Here is a 27,681-nt window from a genome sequence, read left to right as displayed (position 1 = left end):
ATTTTTCGCTGCTTCGGTGGCAATCGCCAACGCTTTTTGCATGCCGTTGATATATTATACTTGATTTTCACGTCAGTTTTATTCGAATTGTTAGCTGCGGTGTTTGCTTTCTTTATTGTATCCGGATAATCGGGTATCGTATTTATAAGCCACCATCGTTTCGCAAATGCATTTTACGTAGCCGCTTAGAAATGCCGCGGGCGCCGTGCTCGCAAGGAAATTGCTCGACATTAAAGTGCGCAATGCAATAATCTATAATTTGAGCTTTCGGCACTGACAACGCAGAAAGCCGTCCGTTCGCTAAACGAGAGCCGAAGCCAAGAAGTAATTGTCAACGTAGTTCCGAACGCACAATAACGCAAACAAATTGGCCATCTGTCAACGCGCACGCGAGCGAGCGTGTTCGATACGTCCGAAAAGCTCGCACGCGCACGGCGCGCGCAGCAGGCGAACAATCCTCAAAGAGAGAAAACAACGAGAAAACAGCTCCGCGTTGTAATATAACGCGTGCAATAAACGACGCTCCGCGTCTAGTAGAGGATCCATTGCGTCTTTTTTTGGCGCGCGCGGGCGCAAATCGTTTGATTGCGTGGCCGGTGGCAGTGCGGAAACGGTTTACCATGCAATGCGGTCTCGCGCGGAGCGAGAAAGAGCAGCAGTTTTACAGAGGCCCGAATGAGCGGGTGCTTTTGATCAAAGAGAATTTCTGCGCCGAATGGCAAGTTTGCAGTCGCCCCGGAGGTGCCGGTACCAATATAACGGACGCTGTAAAGACCCTTACGCCTGCGCAAGATTCACTCCGCGTGTAACAAAACGTTTCGCGTCTGTGTGCAAAATCCAATTTTCTGTTCATACGAATTGATTTTTAGCGATAAGAATTGGAAATTAAGCGCGACTTTTATAGCTTTCATAGTTCGCATTACCGGTAAAGAAACGCTCCGGAGAGGGAAAAAAGCTAATGTAAGATTCATCTCGCTAAACCCCACGATAATTTTTCCGCACGCGTATTGCTCGCGCCCGGGAGAGAGGCGTTCAAAGCGGTCTCCAACCATAAATTACCTAGAAGTTTACCAATTCGAGCCGTCTCTGCTCGCCTTCGCGCTCTCTCTCTCTCTCTCTCTCTCTCTCTCTCTCTCTCTCTCTCTCTCTCTCTCTCTCTCTCTCTCTCTCTCTCTCTATCCCGTTGCCGGTAATCTCGCTGAAGGGGATTTTTAAATTGGCTTCTTTGACGCGGGGCGACGAGTTTTATCATCGTATCAGAATAATTTGTGCCTCGAGTACCTCAACATCGAACTTTTTCTTTTATAAACGAAAACATTATGAATTGCGGTAGAATGATTGACAAGAATGCAATCTAATTTGTTTAATTTGAATAATTCCATGTAGCGTAACGGATTTTCTTTATTACCTGACAAAAGATAAAATTAAGTTAGTGTAGTTAAAGTTAAAATTTTTTTTCTTGCCATATATATAGTAACGAAATATCTTATGTCGAAAAACACGATTGGTTATCCCAGCCGTACTACTCTACTGTTTCAGATTTTCATCTCAAACTGAATCATACCTGTATTAAAATCAAGTTAAAATGTATATATTCAATCATAACGCGATTGTTTACGTCACAGCAGCTGAAGAACCATATTCCACAGTGTGCGCGAATTGAATAAAAAACATCTTCATTCACCGGTGCATTCGAGATGAGACTTGGAATTTCGCGTCATTGTGGCGATACACAGCGCTGTAAAACAAGACTCATTGCAGCAATGTGTAGTTCTTTGTCTTTTTTATTTTCTTTATCCTTTATAGACTAGCTCACAAGTCAAGCGAGGAAAGCCGCAGATTTCTCGAAACAAAACGCGAGATATACCCAACATGATATACTCACATATGTATGAATTACGCTTGATGCATTTATATGGTGTTATGGTGTGCGTAGGCCAGGAAAAAAAATTACATCGACCGCGGGTGCTCGGGTGAGCTTTGAGAACTGGCAAGATGAGTTCGCGAGTAAAATAAAGTAATTGTTACTATTATGCTCGCACTGATGTGAGAACTCGCTTAATTAATACCACCTCGCGAAAAATGTACCAACTGGGCGCTATTCAGATAGCGTGCTCACGTGTGTACACCCGAATCTATTTCGATGTTTTAATTACATCGGTTAATTGTAAAGGCGAAAGGTTTCGTTTACATTTTGCATTAGGCAGCAATTAATCCAGGTGTTGTTAATTCCATCTATTGTTGATGCTACGTTTTGTGTAAGCAAAGATTGCAAGTCCTGCACCATCACTATTCTACAAATTATTGTTAAATTTATCAGTTGTAATTTAAATCAAACGTACATTTCAATAAATATAATAGTATGTAACGTGTGATGCCTAACATTTTATGAACAAATTCATCAAGGTAACCAAACAAGTACTTTATTATAATGTATTAATCGAATACTACAACATTTAGGGGCGATGAACATTTGAAAATCATATTATTTATGCAAAGTAGAAGTTTCCTCTTATTTCAAATTAGTATTGTTAAAATGTCAAGCATCACAATCTTAATCATCCACTTATCTTTATGTATTTATCTGCAGAGCAATAATTTTGTCAAACATTCCAGCTTGAATTTCAAAAATGATGCAATTTGTGATTTCTTATGTTTCAATTTTGTAATTATTAAAGATATAATGTCAATATTTTGAACATTGTATAGTATTTATTTCGAAGAATAATAACAGATAAATATATATCTGCTGATTGAATTCTAATCAAAATAGTGTAATATAATCTATAAATTAAATAATTATTCAGAAGCTTGATTTTTAAGTCTCTTTTCTGTCATCGTAACTAAAAACAATCAAATATTATTAATTTAAAATCCCATTCATATAAAAAACAACAAAAAATATTAAACTTAATAAATAATTTAGTCAATTATTCTCCGGAAATTTCATCTTATTCCAAAAAGATACAAAAAACCTTTATTTATGACTTTTCTTGAACAAAAAAGATGATGAAATATTACGGTATACGTCATTCATTTCTCAAATATTGTTGCCTGTAAAAGTGATTTCAGCTGATAAAATGATTACTTTTTATTGCAAAGTATAACCTTCTTACCGAAAATAGTATGGTAGGTATGACACGTTCATTTACGTTGAGATATCAATGTACGGATCAAATGTCAACAGTTTGAGGATATATAATGCAAAATTTTATTGCTGACTTCACACTTCCTTTAGTACTGCACTTGTACTGAAATATTTTTGTGAAAGAGTCATTGTTGCAGAAATGAAAATCGTTTCCCTTCTTCTGTGTTGCTGCGCTGTGGCTTTGGTAAGGCATTTATTTAAATAATCATACAATAAGTTATTCGTGTACACATAAACACTGAATAAATATTTCATTCTTTTAATAGTAAAGTGTTTATAGATACTTCAAATTTATACTAATACAGTAGTGAATATATGAAGTATTTCAATCGATTCTCAGGGAAAATGACGTGATATTCTCTTTCTTTATTTCTCTTATATTATTATTTATTTTATTTTTATTCTCTTTAAAAAAAAATAAACTGACAAAGTGAAGACAGTTTATTCGTGAACTGTCTGACTGAAAGATAGTCCCGTGATCAGCTGTTATGTGATAGATTATACTGTGTATGCTTATGAAAGATTACTATAGATTTTCGTAGATTAATAAATGTTCGAAAAATTTATCAGCATAACCGGTATGAATTTAATATGAATAGATTGATTCAATCATATTAACCTGAAAATGAAAACAAACTGATACCATGATAGACAAACTAATTGAACGTTGCTCTATACGAAAATTTAGCTTCAAATAAACAAAGCAAACAATAATAAAAGATATAAATCGATAGATTATTTATTAAGACTATTAAATTCCATAGAATATTAGAAATTTTTTTTAAATTTAATTACAACCGTGAACATCTATATCGAAATATATTATTTACATTGTGATGGATATGATTATAAACAACTATAATGCTTTTAGAACTTATATTACATTTTTTATTCTGTTTTTCAAACTTTTGAATGATGATTCTTTAAAACATAACTTTGATTGATAAATCATAAAACTTCATCGATAGCATTTTTAAATAATGTATAAATGAATTTAAACGTAACTACATTTTTATTTACCAATAAATAATATCGTCGATTATATCTCATATCAAGTCAAAAGAATATTTAATGCATATTAAAATTTTGAATTTTCAGTTTCACTAATACAAATTTTGATCTATATTCGCGTATTAAAATAAATACGAAAAAATAACGAAAACAATGAGCGCGAAAAACGCACTAGCCGTATAGAGATAAGATTAATTTTCAATAACAAATAAAGTGCGATATCAAATAAATATATTATTAATAATAATTAATATTAATTTAGGCGGCACCAAACCTTGACATTGGCGGCAGCTTAGGTATAGGTGGAAAGGGTGGAATTCTTGGTGGAAGCTTGGGACTAGGCGGTAAGGGTAGTCTTGGCGGAAGCTTGGGAATTGGAGGAAACGGTGGAATCAGTGGAGGCATTAATGGAAGCGGTGAAAAAGGTATGTTTTTACCTATGAATGTATTTGTCGTTCATTTTACTTTCACGACTATATATATATTTTGAATTCGCAGGAATATCGATAACATAAATAAATGACTTAATTGATTTATTGATTACCGATACATGATATAAAAATTGAATAGGTAGATTTGCGAGTATTAGAGAATTTATTAATTAAAGAAATAAAACGTACATATCGTGTAAGCTTTGATACAGAATTAATTCATTTCATTTTTTGAGTTCCTTAATTGTACATCGTGCGAGAATACGAGTCACTCCCCTATTCTCATCATGTTATACTGTCTACGTCGAATTCAAAATTAGCTCATGATATTATAGTATGATTAATAAAATTTAAGGATAAACATATTACAACGGAAAAATTGAGATGTCTAATATGTAAAATTATTGAATAACTATTTCACAAAAATTTCATTTCTTCTTGAACCAGGATCTAAAGGACAAGGCGGCATCTCAGGCAGTGGTGGAATAAATGGCCAAGGCTCGGGAGGTGGAAAAGGTGGAATCAGTGGAGGTATTAACATTGGCGGTGGAGGAGGTTTGAATGGAAATGGCGGAATCTCAGGCAGTGGTGAAATAAATGGCCAAGGCTCCGGTGGTGGAAAAGGTGGAATAAGTGGAGGCATTAGCGGAGGCGGCCAAGGAGGTTCGAAAGGAAATGGTGGCATCTCAGGCAGTGGCGAAATAAATGGCCAAGGCTCGGGCGGCGGAAAAGGCGGAATCAGTGGAGGCATTAATATTAGCGGTGAAGGAGGTTTGAATGGAAGTGGCGGCATCTCAGGCAGTGGTGAAATAAATGGCCAAGGTTCAGGCGGTGGAAAAGGAGGAATAAATGGAGGCATTAGCGGAGGAGGTCAAGGAGGTTCTAAAGGAAATGGTGGCATCTCAGGCAGTGGTGAAATAAATGGCCAAGGCTCGGGAAGCGGAAAAGGTGGAATCAGTGGAAGCATTAATATTGGCGGTGGAGGAGGCTCGAAAGGAAATGGCGGCATCTCAGGCAGTGGTGAAGTAAATGGTCAAGGCTCAGGCGGCGGAAAAGGCGGAATCAGTGGAGGCATTAGCGGAAGCGGCCAAGGAGGTTCGAAAGGGAATGGCGGCATCTCAGGCAGTGGTGAAATAAATGGCCAAGGCTCGGGAAGCGGAAAAGGCGGAATTAGTGGAGGCATTAACATTGGCGGTGAAGGAGGTTTGAAAGGAAATGGTGGCATTAACATTGGCGGTGGAGGAGGCTCGAAAGGAAATGGCGGCATCTCAGTCAGTGGTGAAGTAAGTGGTCAAGGCTCGGGCGACGGAAAAGGCGGAATCAGTGGAGGCATTAGCGGAAGCGGCCAAGGAGGTTCGAAAGGGAATGGTGGCATCTCAGGCAGTGGTGGAATAAATGGCCAAGGCTCGGGAAGTGGAAAAGGCGGAATCAGTGGAGGCATTAACATTAGCGGTGAAGGAGGTTTGAGTGGAAATGGTGGCATTAACATTGGCGGTGGAGGTGGTTCGAAAGGAAGTGGCGGCATCTCAGGCAGTGGTGAAATAAATGGCCAAGGGTCAGGCGGTGGAAAAGGCGGAATCGGTGGAGGCATTAGCGGAGGCGGCCAAGGAGGTTCGAAAGGGAATGGCGGCATCTCAGGCAGTGGTGAAGTAAATGGTCAAGGCTCGGGCGGCGGAAAAGGCGGAATCAGTGGAGGCATTAACATTAGCGGTGAAGGAGGTTTGAAAGGAAGTGGCGGCATCTCAGGCAGTGGTGAAATAAATGGCCAAGGGTCAGGCGGTGGAAAAGGCGGAATCGGTGGAGGCATTAGCGGAAGCGGCCAAGGAGGTTCAAAAGGAAATGGTGGCATCTCAGGCAGTGGTGAAATAAATGGCCAAGGCTCGGGCAGCGGAAAAGGCGGAATCAGTGGAGGCATTAATATTAGCGGTGAAGGAGGTTTGAATGGAAGTGGTGGCATTAACATTGGCGGTGGAGGAGGCTCGAAAGGAAATGGCGGCATCTCAGGCAGTGGTGAAGTAAATGGTCAAGGCTCAGGCGGCGGAAAAGGCGGAATCAGTGGAGGCATTAGCGGAAGCGGCCAAGGAGGTTCGAAAGGGAATGGCGGCATCTCAGGCAGTGGTGAAATAAATGGCCAAGGCTCGGGAGGCGGAAAAGGCGGAATCAGTGGAGGCATTAACATTGGCGGTGAAGGAGGTTTGAAAGGAAGTGGTGGCATCTCAGGTAGTGGTGAAATAAATGGTCAAGGCTCAGGCGGTGGAAAAGGCGGAAATAATGGATGTTGGATCATCAGTGGTGAAGGAGGTAAAAATGGGAAGGGTGGCATCTCAGCGAGCGGTGAAATAAAAGGCCAAGGTTCAGGCGGTGGAAAAGGTGGAATTGGTGGAAGCTTGGGCTTAGGTGGAAGCTTGGGCTTAGGTGGAAAAGGTGGAATTGGTGGAAGCTTGGGCTTAGGTGGCAACCACGGATTTAATCTAAACTTGGGCCTAGGCCGCAAATGATATCTAGAATAGTTATTAAAATATGAACTATGACCTAGTTGTCTGTAATGTTAATGCTAAAAATTTAATAAAACTTTTTGAATTGAAAAATGGCTTTCTTATTTATCTAAGACGAAACGGTACCATTTACCCAGTTCTTATCGAATTGTTGTAACTACGTATGTAGATTATATAGATGCAATAATAATAAAGTACAAATTCTTTTGGACTACTACAATATTTTCATTGTACACTGTTCCATAAAAATACAGTAAATAAATCTCAACTTACAACGTTTGGTTTTCATGTTAATTGATATTCATAAACATGTTGCAATTCATGATATTGATTACTGCTTCGTACTAATGCGACTACAGCTTTTTGCATCTTGAATTAGTTTTCATAATTAAAATAATTAATTACTATTTATCTTTGCCTGTACATACTTTACTTGTACAAAACAAAAGTTTTTTTCCAAACATAATAAAAATATCGTTTAATAAAATTATGTAATCTAACACTTGGAATGAATCCTTACTTTACTATATGGGTGTCTATAAAAAAAATATCGTTATAACGGGTTCGAGCTATTTATAGCATAGTTGTTAAACGATTTTTATTATATTTGAAATGTATCGTTAAATAGAAATAACAATCTTCTTCTAGTCTAAATAATAAAAGTCAATAAATAAATAAATGTATTTATTCTACAATCTAAATTAAAAAATTAATGTTATACGCGTTTGAAACGGGATGATAAACAAACTTGCGTGTTTAAAAGTTTACTTGGGGGGGGGGGGATATAGACCTTTGGAAGATATGGGCCAGATAGTTGGAGTTTCTTTTTCCATTTCCATTTTTGTATGTAAAGGAAAAATTGTTTTTGATCGGTGTAGGTCATGAAAGAATAAACTAATTTTTAACGTTTCTTTAACAGATTCATTAATCTCTTCAGAAAATAAAAATCTTGCACATGTAGCGCTTATTTTAGTACTTCATAGCTTAGATCGTAGAATTCACAATATTAAAAATTATCGTAAATCCCGTTTATTCATATCATAAATTTTTATATGATAACACTGATTTTTTCATTTTTATATAACTATTTTTCATGTGATAATAATCTAGAAAATTATTGCTTGACTAGTCTTAAAAATAAATTTATCTATATTCCCAAGTTGTAAATTATCTTAAATATATAAATGATACCTTTTTAATTATTAAGAGCCAGCAAATTGATACAGTATTAAAGTATTTAAAAAAAATTTTTTTATCAATTTTTTTAGCACAAAACGCGTCAATATCGAAATTTTTCTTTAACTATCCGTGCAAAAAATTGTTGAACTGTTGAAAAAGATTTCGATACGGACGCGTTTCATGCTAAAATAAATTGATAAAAAATTTTTTATTTTTCACTATTATCAAAAACCTGTCCAAAAAATGACGTTTATGATCGTTAATAGGTTAAGAAAATCTCTGCTTTTTAATATTTTCAGTAAGCTTAGCGTGCAAAACTGTAATGAACTTTACGAGTAGCCGTTTTAAAATCGCGGCAATATTTATATCGCATTGTTAAAGCGGCGCCAACTTAGATTATTTGCTAAATCTCATTGCCGTAAACATTTTTTCAATGCTAAAATAAACGAGGTGATAAAATTGATTGAAAAATCCATATTTTAATTGAATTAGATACATTGCGCAATTAAATTAATTTACAATAAACAATTTAGTTTAGTGATAATCAGTAAAAAGAACTTGATAGAAGTTTCTAAAAATTTAATTTCGTATCAGAACGTTTTTGTCATCGAATAATCGTAATTTATTATCAAATAAATATTTATATACTTTAAAATTTTGAAATTAAATTTTATGACACTCATTGAATTACTTTTGACTTATATTTACAATTTATAGAAATGTAATTACCATTTACTCCTGATCTATGTAATGCAATTTAACTTGAAACCGTCTCTTAACTACTCTCAATTATTATGGTAACAACGATAATCGGAACTCAACGGCCGCGTAAACTAACGTCCGTCATGTGGTAGAAGAGGGAAGACGTCCAACGATAAATAAGTGTTAAAGCGCGTATCCTCGTTGTTACTCAATGTACATGAGCCAATTTTTCGTGCAGTCTTATAGACCTTTCGAAGCGCATGGAAAAAGTTAAAAAAAATGAAAGTCAGTGCGTATTGTTAAATTCAAATGTGACGGCCTCCGGTAGACGCTTGAGCATGATTAGCGTCCGGAAATGATAAAGCCGCGCGCAAGTTACTCTCACTTTCCTGCGTGCGAGCTGGGAAAGTTGGTGCTAATTATAATGGACGTTAAGTAATCGCTAAGTTTACGTGCAGCTTATGCTCGTGTACGCGCTATTCCAAGTTTTTAATTAATCTCATCCTTCGCGTGAATATTTTTTGTTCGTTTTCGACTGAGGCTTTTATTAAGAAACGCTCCATGCGCGCCTTTGCTGTTTTGCATAAGAGCTCTTAAATTATCAAGCGTTCCTAAACTAGCACGCTGCTTTGACGTCTCGACACTGAATATCGGAGTCGCGGTATGCTGTCCTCCAATGAAACGCTGTCAGTTTGTCTACGCGAAACAATGACGGCAAACTTATCATCGTTTCGGTTCTTAAAGGAGAAACGACGAGAAGGCGTTTTGCACGCCAAGTGTTTTTTCATGCATTCGCAAACATTAATGAATGTTGAACGTTGCCCTCCCACATAAGCGGTGCACAGTGTAAAATATGAGATGCACCCTGCCAAGTTAACTCGAATGATGCTAGAAAAAGTCGGTCAATCCGTCACGTGACACAGCTGCAGTAGTTGACCGATGCAGACGTTTGGATTAACACGTCTCGCGCGCTAAGTAGCAATGAGTCGCACGATAAGCAAGCTATATAGCGAGTTTAGGATGCATGCAGGCGAAATAACGAGCGGCGAGTGAGCGAGCGCGCAAGTCTATGGCTTCTTCGCACGACAGGACAATAAAAGCGAGCGAGGCCGCCGCCTGTAAAATGCTAATTCCGACGCGTTTCCAAACGGATTTCGCCTGGGCACCGCAATGTTTCCGCCGACGCCGGCTCTTCCGCCCGAGGGGGTGTGTAATTGCACTTGATGGGGTATTAGCTGCCGCTGCTGCTCTCTTTTTTTTTGCGCGCGCGCTCGCACTCAAGGCTCATTCTAGCGGTTGTCTATCGCGCGCGGATTTTCACTTCGTACAGGCGCACATGCGCCTAAATGTTGTGTGGGATTACTCTAGCGGTATTCCCCCTGCGTTATTTAGGAGCCGCGTTGTATTTGATACAAACTGGAATTGCTCTTTGTTCTCTTTTTTTTTCTCTCAGACTTTATCAGCTTTCTATTGCCTCGAGCTGGACGAGTTTTAAAGCCTGCTGCAATGGTAATTGATCGATTTATATATGTTGATTGCTCATTGAAATGCACAAAAACACTCGCGATCGTCGATTTCTAGTTCAATCTTTTATGACGTAATTTTTCTGATGAAAAATTGATCATTACATGCCCATTAAGTGGGCATATTAAACTGCGTTATAGAAACGCGTACTGTTAGAATGATTTTTCTCTATCCCGAAGTCTCTACAAGTTCATATTCACATTAAGCCGTCATTAATGCCGCGAGTATGAAATCGCGAGGCTGAATTAATGTGAACCGTCGTGCGCAGCTATATATCGCTTCGGCATTGTCCAAATAAAAGGTGTATTACGAAAAAATAAAGAAGATTGATCGATCGAAGTTTGATAAATCGTGTTGCTCTCACGTCTTAATAAAGTAATTACCCCACCGTCGACGTGTCACAATATCTCACTCGAACACACTCACGCACGAAATTCCCTGTGTGAGAGGAACAAAAGCCGCGGCGGTAATGATAATGACGATAATCGTCGCCAAAGTCATTACTCTGAAAGAGATTTCCGAGCGTGAAATCAGCACCCGCGCGCTCGTTTGGTAGATTCCGAAAGCATCCTACGCGCGAGATAATGCGCACGAGTGCCAGAGAGATATCGAAGCAGCCGCTAAAGCGCTAGAGACGCTGCAATGCTACGAATAGTATTTTTTTTTTCATTCTCTTGGAAGGACTTTCGAGTACTTTCTATCTAAGGAGAGCCGTGCAAGATGTGAGTTCGAGCGTCGGACTTCCCAACGATTTTATGATTTTTCGGTGTACGCACAAGTGGAGGGTTTTCAAATTAATGGAAAATATATTCCTAATGCACGTGGATACGTAATTACGCTCTATTAGTACCCCGCTGTTATTAATTTTTGAAAACCTTTTCAGTGTTCAATGTAGGATAACGACTTTTCCAGCTCACGCGTGACGACGAACAATGTACTCTTGCTCTGCTTGAGAAACGGTTTTGACATAATTATTTATGTTTACAATAACGTTCGAGCAATAGTCACACGCGGAAAGCTGACGTCATACAAAATGCTTTGGAGTGTATGAAAATAGACACCTAATGATGGAATTTACGCGATTCTAGAAGAAAAATGCATGCGGTCGCGTACAAGACAAGTGGAGAGGGAAAATCCGCGTGGTTTTTCGCCGTTCGGAAGAGACAATTTTTTAGGGCACATTTGTCAGCAGCGTGCAAGTCCATTTCTGCAAAGCGTTCTATCAGCGGCACGGCGGTCTCCTTGTGGCACGCGGCCGCTTCAAAAGAGCGTCATCCATCTCGGCTGCGGCAAAAGCGCAAAGGCGCGGCTGCTGCTCGTCGTAATTAAATTAGGCAAAAGTCCCTTCCTCTTCGCTCTAGGAGGTCAATTCTAGGCGCGCGCGAGATTCTTTTGTAAGGCGATTTGCATGAGAAATTCTGATTGATTGTCCCGCACGCGCATATGAGACGAGTCAAATTGGCATAATGACTCTGTTATCGTGAATCGCGACTTCAATCATACGTCGTATCAATCATTGCAGCAGCTCTCGAGAGAACGAATGAGAGAGAGAGAGAGAGAGAGAGGAGAGAGGAGAGAGAGGAGAGAGAGAGAGAGAGAGAGAGAGAGAGAGAGAGAGAGAGAGAGAGGAGAGAGAGAGAGAGAGAGAGGAGAGAGAGAGAGAGAGGAGGAGAGCACATTAAGCGGGTAAATATATGCAAGTGCGGTAAGGATGGACGCCAAGTAATTACCGTCGTAAGCTTCGCGAAATTGGATCTCGCGCCGCGCGCAGCCTGACGCGCGCTTTGTTTTGCCGCAACGCCATGGCAATTGCTGCGCCTTTCTGCCGCATTTGTCATGCGCGCGAGAGACACTTTTGCTTTTTTATTTGTTTGATGTTTGCTGAATTAAATGTCGGCTGCCATTGATTGATTGCGAGAAAGATTCTTTGTCAGATTTCATGAGCTTCGTTGACAGTTCTGATTTAACAAAGCCATTTGTTAGTTGAATTAAATTAATGGGAGGTTTCTCTTTATTTTTTTCATTACTATTTATTGATATAGACGAAATAACTTTGTTCAGATTATCTTCGTACGAACCTACGGAGATAACTCTTTCTAGCTTAATTTTCAATTAGATAAAAACGAATAATTATAAATATTTATACACAAGTAGAGACCAATTAGTCGCTTTTCACTTCTTCGTTTTCTTAATCGGTTCCAAGCCACTATCGAACTCTGATATATTCAACATTCTCACATTTTTGAGCATGCCATTTCGACGATCCTGTTGTCTTAGAGAGCCTTGTCCTCCAGCGCCTTGTTGTTTCGAGCTGTCTTTCCTTCTCTCTTCGCTGAAACCAAATAAAAAGAGTCTTTATAAAAAAAACACACGAAATTGCGACGCTTAAGTGTCGCATTAGGAGTGGCAAGCAATTTTCGGTAGGCCCACCGCCGCGACATGTGGTCCTTTAATGAAAAATTGACAAAAACGGGAGAAGCGGGAGAAGCGGGAGAAGCGGGAGAAGCGGGAGAAGCGGGGTAGTAAACACGCGATGGGGTATACCAACTGGCGTGTCCAATCTCCAAGACGAACTGCGCATTACACGCTCGCCTTCTTTTCGTGGCTTCTTCCTTTTTTGCGACGATTATACATTGTCGTTCTTGCATTTCCGCCGAAGAAAAGTATCTCCGAACGGACGATCGAATCGATAAGAGTATATCGCTGGCAACCGTGTCGAACCATCGTGCTTCATTCGTGAATTCGTTCGTGTCGGTCTCCGTGATCACGGGAAATAACGTCAACGGATAAAGCTTCAATTAAACCTTGACGCGATCGAATGTTTTTTCAAGTGAATTAATTTCATTCGAATTTTATCTTGCGCTTGATGTGCGAAACACACATGACTGCGTTGATTCATGCACGTTGTATCAATCGCCTTTGACACTCGCTCGATAAATTATCCAGCTCGTTCAAATTCAAACATACGCAAAGCGTACGGAATTATTCCATTAAACAATTCAGCATGTCTAACTTTTCAAAAAGATCGATCCTGCTATTGAATAAAAGTAATAAAGAAGCCTATCAGTGATCCTATCACATGGCCATTTTGAAGCACGCGCACATTGTCGCCCGATAATCTTTACATCGGCTTTCATCGAGCCGCCCTCTGCAACAAATGAGCGGCCCTCATCGAAAATTATACTCGGTGCATGCTGCATATAGCAGCAAGAGGAGGAGAGAAAGAGCGACATTGCATTAACGCGCGCCAGCAACGTATGCATTATATGACGGGCCTCCGAAATGTTCTGGCGGCGCGCACCTGCCTTTCTCTCGTCGTTCCGCCGCCACCTGCCGAGAACTTGTGACTCAAGACTGAAAGAAAGAAGGTGCATGTGCTCTTCTTTTTTATCCTCATTCTTCTTTCGCGTATGTATGCGAGCTCTTATCAGATGTACGTGTGCGGATCGAGAAACATTCGAGTCCGAAGACCACACGACCGATACGAATTCCAATTGAAATTGATGGCAAGTTCGAGCGTTCGGTTGTGCGCGCATGAGAAAGCAAGTTTGCGTAAGGAGTGGCCCCGTGACTATTCCGCTGAACGCCGACCATCGTTCTGCAGTGTTTATTTTGAAATTAATTATTGGAAATAAGTTTACTTCGTCGGACTGTGAAATCGCTGTGTGCTTATAACTGTGTCAATCCCTCGATTTGTATTGGCTCATTTAGCACAAAGATTTTCATTGGATGCCCACAAAAATGCTGTTTTTCAATGTTTACATCTTTAATGAAAATCAATAAAAAAAACAAATATTAATAAAAAACAATAATTAATAGGAAAATGTAAGCGAAGCTTAACCCAAAAAGTATTACGATAATAAAGAAGGCTCTCGGCATATCACACTCAAAATCACCCTAAGCAATACTCGACTCGAGCATCAGTGCAAACGGCGGCGCGGTGCTGGCGGCACTCGACAAACCACTTCTCGCGTCCACTCGACGCCCGTAGTAGTGGTAGTACATACATACATACATACGCGGTGGCAGCTGGTACAGAGAGCGAGAGAGAGAAAGAGAGAGACGCGTCGTGTGCTTTGGAGGGGCAGGGCGCTTATGGAGGGGGAGTAAGGTAATCGCGCGCTCTCGACCCATTGGACCGTCACCAGCCCGCCTTTCACCCATTAAAAGTCGCGCTCACCCCGCGTTGCTTCCTCCGCCCACGCGCGCAACCAGACGCGCACTTGCTCAAATCCATTCATTTTTCTTTCTCGAGCGTGCAGTGTTTTTTTTCCTGCTCGTCTCGTTATTCGCTTTATTGTGACGCCGGAGCAACGTGTACCTCCGTTCAAGCGAACACACGCTCGTCTTAGTTTTTCGCGCGTTTCACGACAGAATGGGCAATCGGCCGTTTATTTCTTTTTGACAAAATGTATCTTGTGTAATGTGCTTTCGGCATTGGGGCCGGAGGTAAACGATGCAAAAACGTTGCGAACGCGTGTACAAAAGTCACGCGCGTGTACCCCGTGAAGAAACAGCCTCGCGAGCACGCGTCAACATGAAAGCCCGTCTGTTCGTCGATACGGAAAACCCTAAATTAACGGGACTCACGAAAAAAAAAACAAATTAAAGAGGAAGAGAGAGAGAGAAAATGTCAGCGATTAAGTTTCGTACACAAAGCGAATGTCCGCATAAGCAAACATTCGTGATGGGCTCTCTGCGGCATAAATGACGAACGGAAGCGCCACGTTCACATCAGTCTGTTTAATAGCCGTATTGTATAATTACGAACAATGCGAGGAGGGTGGAAGGTGTGCACGAGTGCCACTGAAATGTTACCTTCTCGCTATGTCGTCTGTCCGGCTGACGATGATGTGTCGCGCAACAACTCGCCGTGTGACGGATGGACGCGACGCGCGTTGGCATCGGTCCGCTTTTCGTGGCATGCATCTCAGCCGGATGACGGGTTGTGTTACGCTTTGCCTCGTGGCGATGGGTATATGTACGTTGACAGTGGTTGGGTAGCAGATCAAATAGTTATAGAACCAACGCAATAAAAAATCGATTCTCTCGACGATAATATCTAGATTTTTTAAAAGCCAAGTTCTCGTAAAAATCAACACGAATCACTAAAAGTATGACAAACACATATATCTTCCTGGTTCGCCTTCTCACATTATCGTTAAAGCCAGTTGGCGCGTAAATTTATTCTCATTTCTGCCGATTCCATGAAATCATAACTCCGACAAAAGGAAGAGAATAAAATGGAAATTCGCTCTAAAGATGGAAATTATGAGAACAAAAGATTCGACAGGAATCTCCATTTCCTAAATTACGAACGCGCATATACATAGTTAGAGTGTAATACAAAGAATCGTCGGTTGAAATAGGTTAAACACACATAATTCGCGTAGGAAGAAAAAAAAGGAGTTTGTATACGAGTCAAACGAGCATAAAAAAGCAGCATATATATATAAACAACGAAGAAGAAATTGCGCAATCGGACGATTTCAAAGAGGGGCATTTACGTAAACGTATGAATTTTCCAAGCGAGAGCAACGGCTGGCGTACCATACGTCGCGTGATTGCCGTGCACGTGAAGCCACGCGTGAATCCGTCATTAATGAGCGTCGCCATGAATAAACGCGCCTTTATTCGTTGGCTGCTCTCAACTTTTCTCTGTCTGTCTCTCTCTCTCTCTCTCTTGCAGTTCGTGTTGTATGCGGTTTTCCGTTTCGTAATGCGCAAACGCGGGCGCGCGCGTTTCGGAATCATCGTGCGTGACAATGGGCGGTTTCGACTGGCAATTGACGTTGTTATTTGTGAACGAGTTTATGTAAACATACTTAGCCGCTGCCGCCGCAATTTCGTCCTTGTCTATCTCTCCTCGTTTTCTTTCCTGCCTTACTGCGCCACGACTCGGCATTTAAGTCGCACGCCTCGCCAAGTAATGACGCTAATTTTCGTCGATGCCGTCACCTCGCGTTTTCACGTAGCAAGATCAATTAATTCATTGTTCGCGTACACGACGAGTTTGTTACTCAATTGTGAGAATCCAATTAGCGCGCGTGAATTTTATAATCTTCACCGAGCGACCATTGACAAACGTATAAACATTGTATAAGACGAGTATAAAAGTGAATAGCATCAATATTCTTACCGTTGATTTGACAGTCTATTCTGGTGTTTAGGTCTGGCGTCAATTTCACGCTGTCGTATTGCTTTCCCAGCGCCACCGATCTTGCTAGGTGGGTCTCTCAATGCAAAGCTCTTCGCGTAGTGACCCAAATGCAAGTTTTTACGATTGAACACTTGGCGCATCTCTCGCGGATAGCTGGAGTAGAACTGCACCCATGATGTGTAGGCTGAAAAATGACAATCGCTCTAATACTTTGTAGTCTCTGAGCAGTCACACAATGCATCAATTGGACAGATAATTAATATATTATTTTTGAAGAGTACCCTTGTTATAGAACGACCAGCATATCCATCGTCACAAGTTAATTATACTCATTTAGCTATGTAACGGAACATTATTAAAAATTCGACGATCTAAGGCAAAAATATAAGGTGGTCACGTGTGTACTATGCAACCGTCAATGTGCAACGCAACTGAACATCAAAAGAAGCCCACTTAGGGCTATTAATCGTGCGGCAGCAGTGGCAGCAACCCCGAACGCAGCTATTAAGGCTTGCGAGTCAAGTGTGTGGTGGCACGGCCCATGAGCCTGAGAAACTTTCTGATGTCGGGGGAGAGAACTGCTGCTACTGCTGCTGCTGCTGCGGGCAGAGAGACATGTGCGTTGCGTGCGAACTTTAGGCCAGCGCACCGCGTGCATAATGCGGAAATTATGAAGTGTTTACCGGGTGCGAGACCTCTTTTGTCGAGTATGTGCTGTACGCCCGATGCTCGCTTTTGCTGGGGTTTGACTATGCATGTGTATATTCGACGAGTCATCTTCCGTGTTGGTTTTGGATTATATAGCCGTTGGAATAAATGTGTGTGTGTGTGTGTGTGTGTGTGTGTGTGTGTGTGTGTGTGTGTGTGTGTGTGTGTGTGTGTGTGTGTGTGTGTGTTAAGGCGCAAAGTACACAATGGGTTGTAAACCTGTGAAAGTTATCACGTTTTCGTCACAATCTTTGAAAGTAAATACGCAAACAATTGGATTGTTTGCATACAGTAATGATTTAGTCAACCTCATTAATAGTAGAGGATTGAATGTTCTTATAAGAGAACCCTGATCTCTTAACGTCTGATTGTATTATAATTCAATGCACTTCTTATAACCTCATTCAGTTATAGTCTATATCAATCGATACAAGTCCGATCCATCAGCAAGCATTTTGTGTTTTCACCGTCACTCAACTCGCTCGAGGAAGAAAAAAAAACTTTTGTCCGTAACAAAAGAGAGAAATCTGGTTTTCTTTTCGTTCAGTATTTATCACCCTAAACTCAACTTATGGACTGACGTCAACTTCGGGCTTGAGGAACACTCGAGAGAGAGCTCTCGCTGCGAACAAAAAGCGGCGCCTCGAGGCGACGATTTCGAGAGAAAAACGCGGAATAAAAGCTCTTCCCGTCAGAGCTTTCTCGCGCATTTCCGCGCGAGCGAGAGAGAGAGAGAGAGAGAGAGAGAGAGAGAGAGAAAAGCAACGAACGAGCGCGGCAAGCCGACGCCTAATGTTTTTCTCCATTTAACACATAAATCTGCGCGGATGTGTAGGTGAAGGCTGAATAAGTGTGCGTGTGCGTTCGTGCGGGGGGTGAGAAAGAGAGAGAAAGCATTGTTCCTAAGTGATGTAACTGCGTCTTATTGTATTTGTATCCTGTGTATCGCATTCGGAGAGCGGGAGAGAGAGAGAGAGAGAGAGAGAGAGAGAGAGAGATTCTTCGCCACAAAGCGTAAGTGGTTTTAGCGGAAGCCACATTCAGTGGTTGGATTCAGTGCCATTGCCCGCACACCGACGCTATACAGTTATATATATACACACATATACCTCCCTCGTGAGTTTGTGTTTTGTTGTGTGTGTGTGTGCTGCGGCTGGGTGCTACTAGTGGCTGTTGCTGACGTGAGCTGCAGCGTCGATGCCGGTAAGATACTTACTCGTAAGTTTCTTCCGATTCTTTGACAGTAAGGACTTTCAACCCTTATATTTCATTATGTCGCGCGCAACTTTTGCAATGTTCGTGCTACAGTAAAATAAATGCTACAAATTTTTCCTATTTGTCGCCGACAACTCGTGCTATCACTGGAACACACATATGCGCGCGATTGCGCACGCACATACGCATACATGTATGTATGTATGTATGTATGTATGTATTACCCATTTCGACACGAGTAAACTTGATACTCGAAAAAATTGAGCGCGTCATCGCTTGGCTATCTCGTATACACATTGCGACACATTAACGAACACTTGCCTTAATTAGCATCGCTACGCGTGTACTAAATTTAGTTAAAATTATCATAAGAAGCTTTTTAAATAATATTATCGGTAAAAATGTGTCGCGAAAAAACAAAAATTCTCATCAACATTTATTAGACATTAAAAATTATTCAAAGAGAGTTCCCCCTCAGAGAATGCAAAGTGAGGAGAGTGAAAGCGAGAGAGACAGAGAGTGAGACAGAGAGAAAATTAACACATCACTGGTGAAAGAGCCCATAAATAAATTGACGAATCATCGACACGTTTTAATCATTCGGCTCATCGAGTCAAGGGCGCGCACGCACGAACTAGCTCGAATGAGGGCAATATCCATTCAAGCCCATGGGATGGAATCTCTCGCTTCGAGTGGACCGCAAAAGAGAGAAGCATGCGGGGTGAGAATGCCAAGGGGAACGAGACTCATTTTTCCATTGGGGTAATAATGTCACGAATTAGCGAGATTTCCACTCAAGAGTAGCATTGTATGTGTGTCCCGCCTACTATTTTCATGAGCCATACAAGCCTACGGGGAATGATTATTCGTACGTGCCGCAAGAAAATGTCGCGAAACGTTTTACTAGAAATGTAGGTACAGTGCGTAGTTCGCATGATAGTGTAATTTTTAAGATTCGTCCGTTGAACGTTATACGGTAAATATTTACAAATGTGTAGTATAACACCTTGTAATACGACATTTCGCGCAGTCAAAATATATCAAAAAGATTTATCACTTTGTTTATCACGAGATGATGATTACCAAATAAATTAAGATAAAGATTTGATTTTTAGCAAACGTGAACGAACTGCTTTATTTGTCTAATTATCTAACGTCCGAACGGAAAAGTTTCTAAACGATTAATTCCCGACATGATCTACTGGCTGACCAGTAGAACAGTCGACTGATCGATCACAGCACTGATGCGATATGATAAATCAAAGCACATACGTAGATTTCTTTTTTTTTCTATCAAGAGAAAATCGCTCGCGAGTAGAAACTACGTTGGCGATTTCATCAATCACCAAATGGTCAAGTGGTTAGCTGTGTATAGCGTCAGTCAAATTCGGCGAGATGACGATCGTGGCCGATCGGCTAAAACGCGTAGCTAACCTTCGATGTAAAGCAGCGCGGAACCTTTTACGAAGATTTATGGGCACACGCGAGTCTCCCCCTTTCTCCGATTTACGACCGTGCGCCGCTCTGCCGCGGAGCGAGATGATGCACCTCGCCGATTGATTCTCTTAAATTCTTTTATCCTCCCCCTCTACATTATAAAATATATGTTTTCTTTTGGCTGTACACACCGTTTTGCAGTGGTGTAATTCACGCGTTGCATTATTCATTACTCGATTCGAGACTCGCGCGCGCCAATTCTCTCGATGCTCTTGCGCTGCTGCTCGCTAATAACACAAGTCGAGTGTGTCCAGAAGCCATTAGCCCTAATTATTTCCTGAAGTGAATACTCATTCCACGGACATTCACTGGTGCTGTTTTTCAATAATTATTACAAAAATATACGACAATGGGGCGTTGTGTTGTTCCTTTCATCGCTGCTTGGGCGCCTGCATCGTAATGGATTTATTATTGCGCAAAATAAATTCTTCCCCGTAATAACCCTAATAGAGTGAGCATGGCGTGGCAAACAAGATCATCCCTCCTCGCCTATAGACTATGTAAATAGCCACCGAGAAAGGGGGGGGGGGGGGGGAGAGCAGAGCATCCCATAATTTTGTGTACGCCAAAGCTATATATATATAGGAAAACGGGGGTGACTTTAGTGTTAGGGTCGAAGCTCCACTCCAAAAGCCTTCTCCCTTCTACCCATGCCAGTCCGGCTTATATAGTCTTTACGACGATATAGAGGACGACTTGGGAGACACTAGGAATACTTCCCTTCGTTAGTTCTAACTCGCTTATTGTTTGATTGTCTCTCTCTCTCTCTCTCTCTCTCCTATTCCGACGGACAGCTAATCGCTTTTCGTTGCTCTTCGTTAGCTTCGCCTTTCTTATGATGGAATATATATGTTCACATGTTGTTTTTAGATTTTTAAATTGAATTAGTTTGAGCACGACATTGGCGGCGATTCAATTATGGATGAATTATTTATACATCTAAATTACACGATAGACCAGCTTATTTAAATGTTCCATTACCTTTGCACGCCAGTGTATGATATTTTTTGTTTTCCAATACCAATTCTTCCAGATTGTTTTGTAAAGCAATGGCCGCTGCGTGTACAGAGTTGTGCGGCGAAAGTGGTCCTATCAGATTATTCAATACATCGTCCATATCGTCTTGCTTGATACGTATTTTACGTGCTTCAAGCATTCTTACGAACTCAACTTCAGATGGTGTCAAGAATATCGTCGCTGTACCCGAGGAGCCCGCCCTCGCTGTTCGACCAATTCTGTGCACATAATCTCGCGTCGATGTGGGTCCTGTGTACTGTACTACTATGTCGACTTCTGGAAGATCCAATCCTCTTGCTGCTACATCCTGTAAACAATGAAGAACATTGAATTGTACGATTTTCAGAAAAATAACTGAAAATCTTGGTTGAAGATTTTGGAAAGGTGCGTAAGAAGAATGCTGACAGGAAATATTGATGGTATTCTTACACACAAGCAGCTATAACCATACGAGTACAACACTCTTGCTAACAACGAGTAAATAATATATCAGAAAAGTGAGTGTTTAACTTTCTTATCACAGATAATTTTGGGTATCACGTTAAGACATTCGCTAATACTTTTATTGCCATGAAATTTTCCACACATCTGCAACACATTCCAAGAAAAAGTGCGACGGGAATCTACATATAGTAGTAATTCATCGCACATATCCATGTGATCCGAAAAACAACATAAACAAAGATAAGTTCTCACATCGGTTTTCCCGCGCAGTATAAATCTCGCAGCGTAGACGCTAACGCGGCGATCAAATATTTGATCGTGCAAAACGATCGCGTCGATACCGCCGGGCGGCAGTAGACGTTACAAATGTCTTACAAAAGGCGCGCTCGCCCCCGCGCGCTTCGTCCAACGGCAGACCCCAAGCGGCGACGAGAGCCACGCTTTGCAACTTGCGGTGATTTATCCCATATATACAGTCGACGCCACCCTGCATGGGGCCATATCGCACAGGAATTCCTTCACGAAATCCAATATGCGTACCACGCCGATTTCGTCTGCTGTTCTTTTCTTTTCTTTTCTTTGTTTGCTATTGCCGATGTTTGCCTTTTTTTTCCGCCGATTATCGAATAACATCGATTCCAGTGATGTGCATCTATAAGCTTTTGGTTGCATATGCACAGTGCGTGTTTTTAAGTGTGCTGCTCATCTTTTGTTATTGTCGGTGTGAATTTCCAAACGCATTTTAGTGTGATTATTGTGAGGAAATATGATGAATCATTTTTTTTTTTGGAAATGAATCGCATACATAAAAAATTCCAGATTGGAATTCTCGTTTCCGTTATTTCAAAGCATATGAATAACGAAGTGATACAATTTTAAAAGTTTTCGATTGATTTTCGTTTTAATAATACCATGGAAAATTAATATCAGTGTCTACCTAAAATCTATGACAAAGTAATTAATTCTCTTACATACGTTGTTTGTCATCGTTGATTGCTCGAAAGAATTTTCGGCATTCAAAGTTAAACAATACCGGCAAAGTGTTATCTTACGACGAATCGAAACAATTCGATACATCCTATGTTTGTTCTCCCTTATTCAACAACAAACACGGTGCCAAATTCTTGACAATCCATCAATAAAATGGGTAAATGTAATGCCAAAAGAAGCCAAAACCATTGGCCGATACATAAACCATTTACCACCGTAGAATAGAAGAGCGAGGAGCCCCCGTCGATAGCACAGTCAAACGGCGCCGTTTAAAGTCTCGGGGGCCCCCTAAGAATATATATATATAACGAATAGTCCCTCAGAACATCTCACTCGGGCCATAGATCAGTCGCAGCAGCGGTCTTTCGCCGCCGCGACGGTATTAATAACCGGCGCCCAAGTCAGAGCGCCTCGGATGATACGTGGGCGGTTGTGCCTGTACGAATATGCTCTCCAACTCTTTATCATCCCACAGCTATTAGCTTTATTTTTGCTTTTATTATTTTGAAGATACGCGATCGGAATGAATCCCTTCAGTAGTTGTGTACGTTTGATCAATTGTCGTGTATATGTGGAGAGGAGATTTCAACATCGCTGCGTGTAGCTCTGTATGTGTTTGGGTAACCTAATTTTTTGCCTCGCGGGAGCTCTGCCCACAATTATCAACGCTACTGACTTTGCTCCCACGTTTCTGCGCTACGAAAGCACGAAATTGCAGCGATAATTTGGTTGGCGCCCAGAAGGATAAAAAAATTGGGTTTTAATGTCCACAGACTGTTGCTACTACTCGATTGATGGAAAACTTCGATTCGATCGACCATGGAAAACTGATTTTTTGTTTACGTTTTTGAGCGAATAATCAAGAAAATGTACATGCTCTTACCATTTTACAGATGAAGTAATTTGGGTTTACTATAAATAATATTATTGATAAGAAACAAGTCATTCTCGTATAATCGATCGACAAGAATTCGATTAAGTTATTATATTTTGTATCGATCAGCATTGCAAAATTTTCTACATGATAATATCTAAATTATAATTACTATTCCCGTAAATGATTATTTCTATAACGTCGATCGTAACTGAGCTAATGAATTGTGTCAAAAAACTTGTTCGCTTGCAATGACATTCTTGTAGACTTTTGTAATAAGTATTTTGCGTTCAAGAGCATTACACGGCACTACATTTGTACTTCCTACGGCCTAATGGAAGCTTGGAAACCAATTTTATTGTATCCTCTCAAATAAGCCAGTTTTTTTTTCAATTTTGTGCGGTACCTTGTTTTCTCATATTTTATCGGCACAAAATAATGTGATTATTGCCGATGACAGTACTCGCGATCATTAGGTAAGATGATGAACGAGAAACTGCTAAAAGCGCGATTCGTAATTGCTCGCGGGAGTTTCTAAATTACAAGCAGCGATGATTTTAACGTGATCGTTTCTCCACTTCACTCCTTTGCCCTTTACTTCTCTTTTTTTTTCATATTAATTAGTAAGAAAAAGAAAAGTTGGTTCCATTGAAAGACATTGAATTTCTCATAATTTGTAAAGTACAGGAATAAAGAAAATAAGTGAAGCCTAATTGATTTACTAATTATTTTTTGTAATTTCTAATTTGTTATCGAATTATGAAAAGTACGGTACAAATTGCAACGTCGCTAATCAGGAAGATATTTATTGTTTAATTTTAACCTACACGAAAATTAGTCAACTCCACTGTATTATTTTTAAAAGAAGTCGATAACCACAAAAAATAGCAATGGAAAAAATATATCAAGAGGAAATATCTGGGACCGGGACAGTTTTTTATCTAATGCAAACGAAAAATAAACAGTTCGTTATTCCGAACTTGGTTATAAATTGTCAGGGTAAGCTCATGAACAACGAAGTTGCTTCTTACCCGCAGATACTTTCTTCACGCGGCTTAGAAAGCATCAACGCCGGCAATGATAATTATACTCGTTACCGCGCGCAAGGATCCCGCGTATTATTCCTTTGCTCTCAGCGTGGGCCCCCTGCCCTGAACAACACTACAGAGCAGCAGGGATATTTAATTTCGTCCTGCGAAAAGAATAACCTGCACACGCGCGCGCCGGCTAATTTACAGCTCCGGTTATACACTCGTCGTGCTTACATCGCTTTTCATTCGTCTCATTGTCTTCTTTACCTCTTTCTACGCCTGTCACCCAACCGCTGCTCGTTCGTCTCTCTCTCTCTCTCTCTCTCTCTCTCTCTCTCTCTCTCTCTCTCTCTCTCTCTCTCTCTCTCTCTCTCTCTCTCTCTTCATATCTTTTTTTTCTTTTTCCGTTGGCTGTATGATATGATAAATATATACTTACAGTGCAGAATAGAACACCGCTTTTTGCTTGTCTGAAAGTTTTGAAAATGTCGGTCCGCTCTTTGTGAGACATGTTTCCATGCAATTTGAAAAATTCAATGTCTACCAATGGATCTGAATCTTCATCTTCGGCGTCTGTTGGTTTTGTAAGGACAGTCGACAGTGTTTCTGTATGAAAGTCGACCATGTCTTGAGTTGCAACGAAAACTATAATTTTATGACTTCCTTGTTGCTGTTAACAAAACAACAAAAATTGAATTTCTACAATAAAAAATTTAATTTTGATTAATAGTCAAAGTTTGACAGGAAAATGTTGTATACCTGACATTTGCCAGCAATGTATGCGCTTAGCGTGACCAGCCTTAATTTTGGTGGAGTAACAATATAACTTTGCGTAACACTTTGAGGTACGACTAAATCTTCGTTAACGTCAGCATCAATTCCACCTGAATTTTCAATATTCTCCTTGGCGGCGTCAACAAAAACGGGATTATACATCGTTAATCCGGCAAGCTTTTCAACCGCGTGAGTTAATGTTGCCGATAAAAGAATTGTTTTTCTCCTCTGCAATTTATTTTCGTTAGAATTTTCCTCTCCAGCACTTTTTCCAAGCTCATTATTTTGTTGAGATTCTGCACTTTTCGGCTCATTTCCATTAGTGGAATTCTCTTCAAACTCAGAGTTATTTTGTCTTCTAACTGTATATTTATTTTCTTCGTCATTTTCTTCATGCTCTGTTTTAATTTCACTTAGGTTATTTCCTTTTAATTTAATATTTTTTCGGAGCATCGCCAAAGCATCGTAGCTTGAATCTGATGAAGTATTTGGAGTATTTGTGAGAGTAGCAACAATTCTGAAATTACGATACAATCATAAAATATAATATAAATCATAAAAAAAAGTAAACAAAAGTTTTTTCAAATTCAAATCAAATTATTACATACTCAGAAATGTCTTTTTCATATCCCATATCAAGCATTCTATCAGCTTCATCCAGCACCAGACAATTAATTCTGTCAAGTTTTAAAGCATTTGTGTGTTTGATGTGATCTATCAATCTTCCAGGTGTAGCAACTAATATTACACAACCTTTTCTTAATCTTGCTTTTTCTGCTTTCCTCTTTTCTCCACCCATTAAATAACCTGGCACTATCCATGTAAAGGGCTTAATACAATACAATAGAATGTAGAAAAAATAAATAATTTTCTCAGAAAGAACACTTAAACTAACTATAAATTTATTGTTAACTTACCTTTACCAATTTGAGAAAACATTCATAAGTTTGAAGAGCTAATTCTCTTGTTGGTACTATCACAAGTGCTCTGGTACCGTCATTTCTTGATAATTTTGGCTTGATACTTTGCAAAGATTCAATTATAGGCAATGCATATGCAAGAGTTTTTCCAGATCCAGTTTGCGATCTTACTAAGACATCATGACCAGAGAGTATAACAGGAATGGCTTTTTTTTGAACTGTCGTCATAGTGGTAATATTCATATTCTGTTCTAAATTTGACACAGCATAAGCGTGTATTCCTAATTCGCTAAATTTTTCAGCACTAAATACTTTTTCATTTACAGGTTTCACAAATCTCTGACCTATATGTGGAATTTCAGGATTATGCCCGAAAAGCGATGCAATTTTGCCCTTTGGATGAAAGTTATGATTGACATTTTCTGATTTTGAGTCATTATGTTCCTTGTGAAATCTTGCCTTATCATTAAATTTTTTTATTTTCTTTGGAAAGTTACTGTCTTTATCCATAGGTATCTTCTTTGAATTTTCATCATAATTTTTTGAATTCTTTTGACCAAAATCAAATTTAAGTTGTTTGTCTGAAACTATATTATCTACTCTGTCTTCATTAACCTTATTTTTTGAAAGATTTGCTTCTGATAAATTAGACGTTTTAAAAATATCTGAAAGAGATTTTTTTTCTTCTCTTGTATCAATTTTCCTTTTTCTAGCTAAGATTGTTTTTAAAGTATTCTCTTTTGAAGTTTTGACAAAAGAAATAACTGGCTTGCTAGAGTCACCACCTGCCTTAGCTGAAAAACTAACTTTTTTGTCATTGGTCAATTGTTTATTATTAGTTACTTGACTCGTAAATAGACTACTACTTTTTGACGAAGTTATAGAGTCAGATTTTTTTAAAATAGAAGCTTTAGGGACTGCTGAAGATACTTTAACTTTCTGTGAATTCTTAGCAACAAGAGTAGCTAAACATTTCTGTTTTATTCTTTGCTTTGCCCCAGTGAAAGAGCTCTTTATAGTATGAATCGATTCAGCTTTTGCAAGAGTATTTTTCTTTTTTCCATATTGTTTCGTCTTCATTCTTTTAATGTGCATATCTTTTGGTATTTTCGGAGTCTATTAAAAAAACGTAAAACTGATAAATAAAGGTTCAAGCTGTACAAACAACGTTTCCTTAACTACGCACATACCTGCTTTTTTGAATTGACAGTACCTCCAGCAATGTTTAAGCATATGTCCATATCATCTTTGACAGCCATCTTGCATGACAATCGACACTTTTTAGTAATAAACAATTTAACACCAACAATTCACACAAAAAAAATCAACCACATACTATAACCTCAAATCACCACGTGCTTAACTGCTCACCGAGAAGGAAAACCAAACACAGATGCTACGCATCAGCAGACCACAACACAAGTACACAACACCAGACAACACGTAGAAGAGTCCGAATCCGAATCTGAAATATAATACCTACACACACAAAGATCAAGCGAGCAAAGCGCGCATGCGTGCAGTTGTCGCGTTTCCGCGAAAGATCGTGTATTTAAAATTC

General features: G+C 39.9%; 2 protein-coding genes across 3 annotated transcripts; one reads left to right on the top strand and one right to left on the bottom strand.

Moving 5' to 3' along the window:
* The first annotated feature begins 3,177 nt into the window (after positions 1-3,177).
* Positions 3,178-7,305, top strand: LOC131669282 (uncharacterized PE-PGRS family protein PE_PGRS54-like). Its single transcript, XM_058944057.1, has 3 exons — positions 3,178-3,332; positions 4,422-4,584; positions 5,038-7,305. Exons 1-3 carry the CDS (start codon positions 3,288-3,290, stop codon positions 7,086-7,088), a joined length of 2,259 nt encoding a protein of 752 aa, XP_058800040.1. The 5' UTR covers positions 3,178-3,287; the 3' UTR covers positions 7,089-7,305.
* Positions 7,306-12,531: 5,226 nt separating this feature from the next.
* On the bottom strand, positions 12,532-27,610 carry LOC131669275 (probable ATP-dependent RNA helicase CG8611). 2 transcript variants are annotated; one of them, XM_058944045.1, is made up of 9 exons: positions 27,457-27,539; positions 27,311-27,379; positions 26,118-27,236; positions 25,809-26,029; positions 25,186-25,717; positions 24,866-25,096; positions 21,052-21,394; positions 16,630-16,834; positions 12,532-12,822 (listed from the first exon to the last, which is right to left on the bottom strand). In XM_058944045.1, exons 2-9 carry the CDS (start codon positions 27,377-27,379, stop codon positions 12,663-12,665), a joined length of 2,880 nt encoding a protein of 959 aa, XP_058800028.1. In that variant the 5' UTR covers positions 27,457-27,539; the 3' UTR covers positions 12,532-12,662. The 2 variants fall into 2 exon arrangements, with proteins under 2 accessions (XP_058800028.1, XP_058800027.1); XM_058944044.1 differs by having other exon boundaries at positions 27,311-27,610.
* Positions 27,611-27,681: the final 71 nt, after the last annotated feature.

Source organism: Phymastichus coffea, unplaced genomic scaffold (assembly GCF_024137745.1).
Source record: "Phymastichus coffea isolate CEN01 unplaced genomic scaffold, Cenicafe_Pcof_1.1 PCOF00091, whole genome shotgun sequence".
NCBI classification, from domain to species: domain Eukaryota; kingdom Metazoa; phylum Arthropoda; class Insecta; order Hymenoptera; family Eulophidae; genus Phymastichus; species Phymastichus coffea.
Note: the sequence above shows the minus strand (reverse complement) of the source record. Positions and strands in the feature narration are given on the sequence as shown.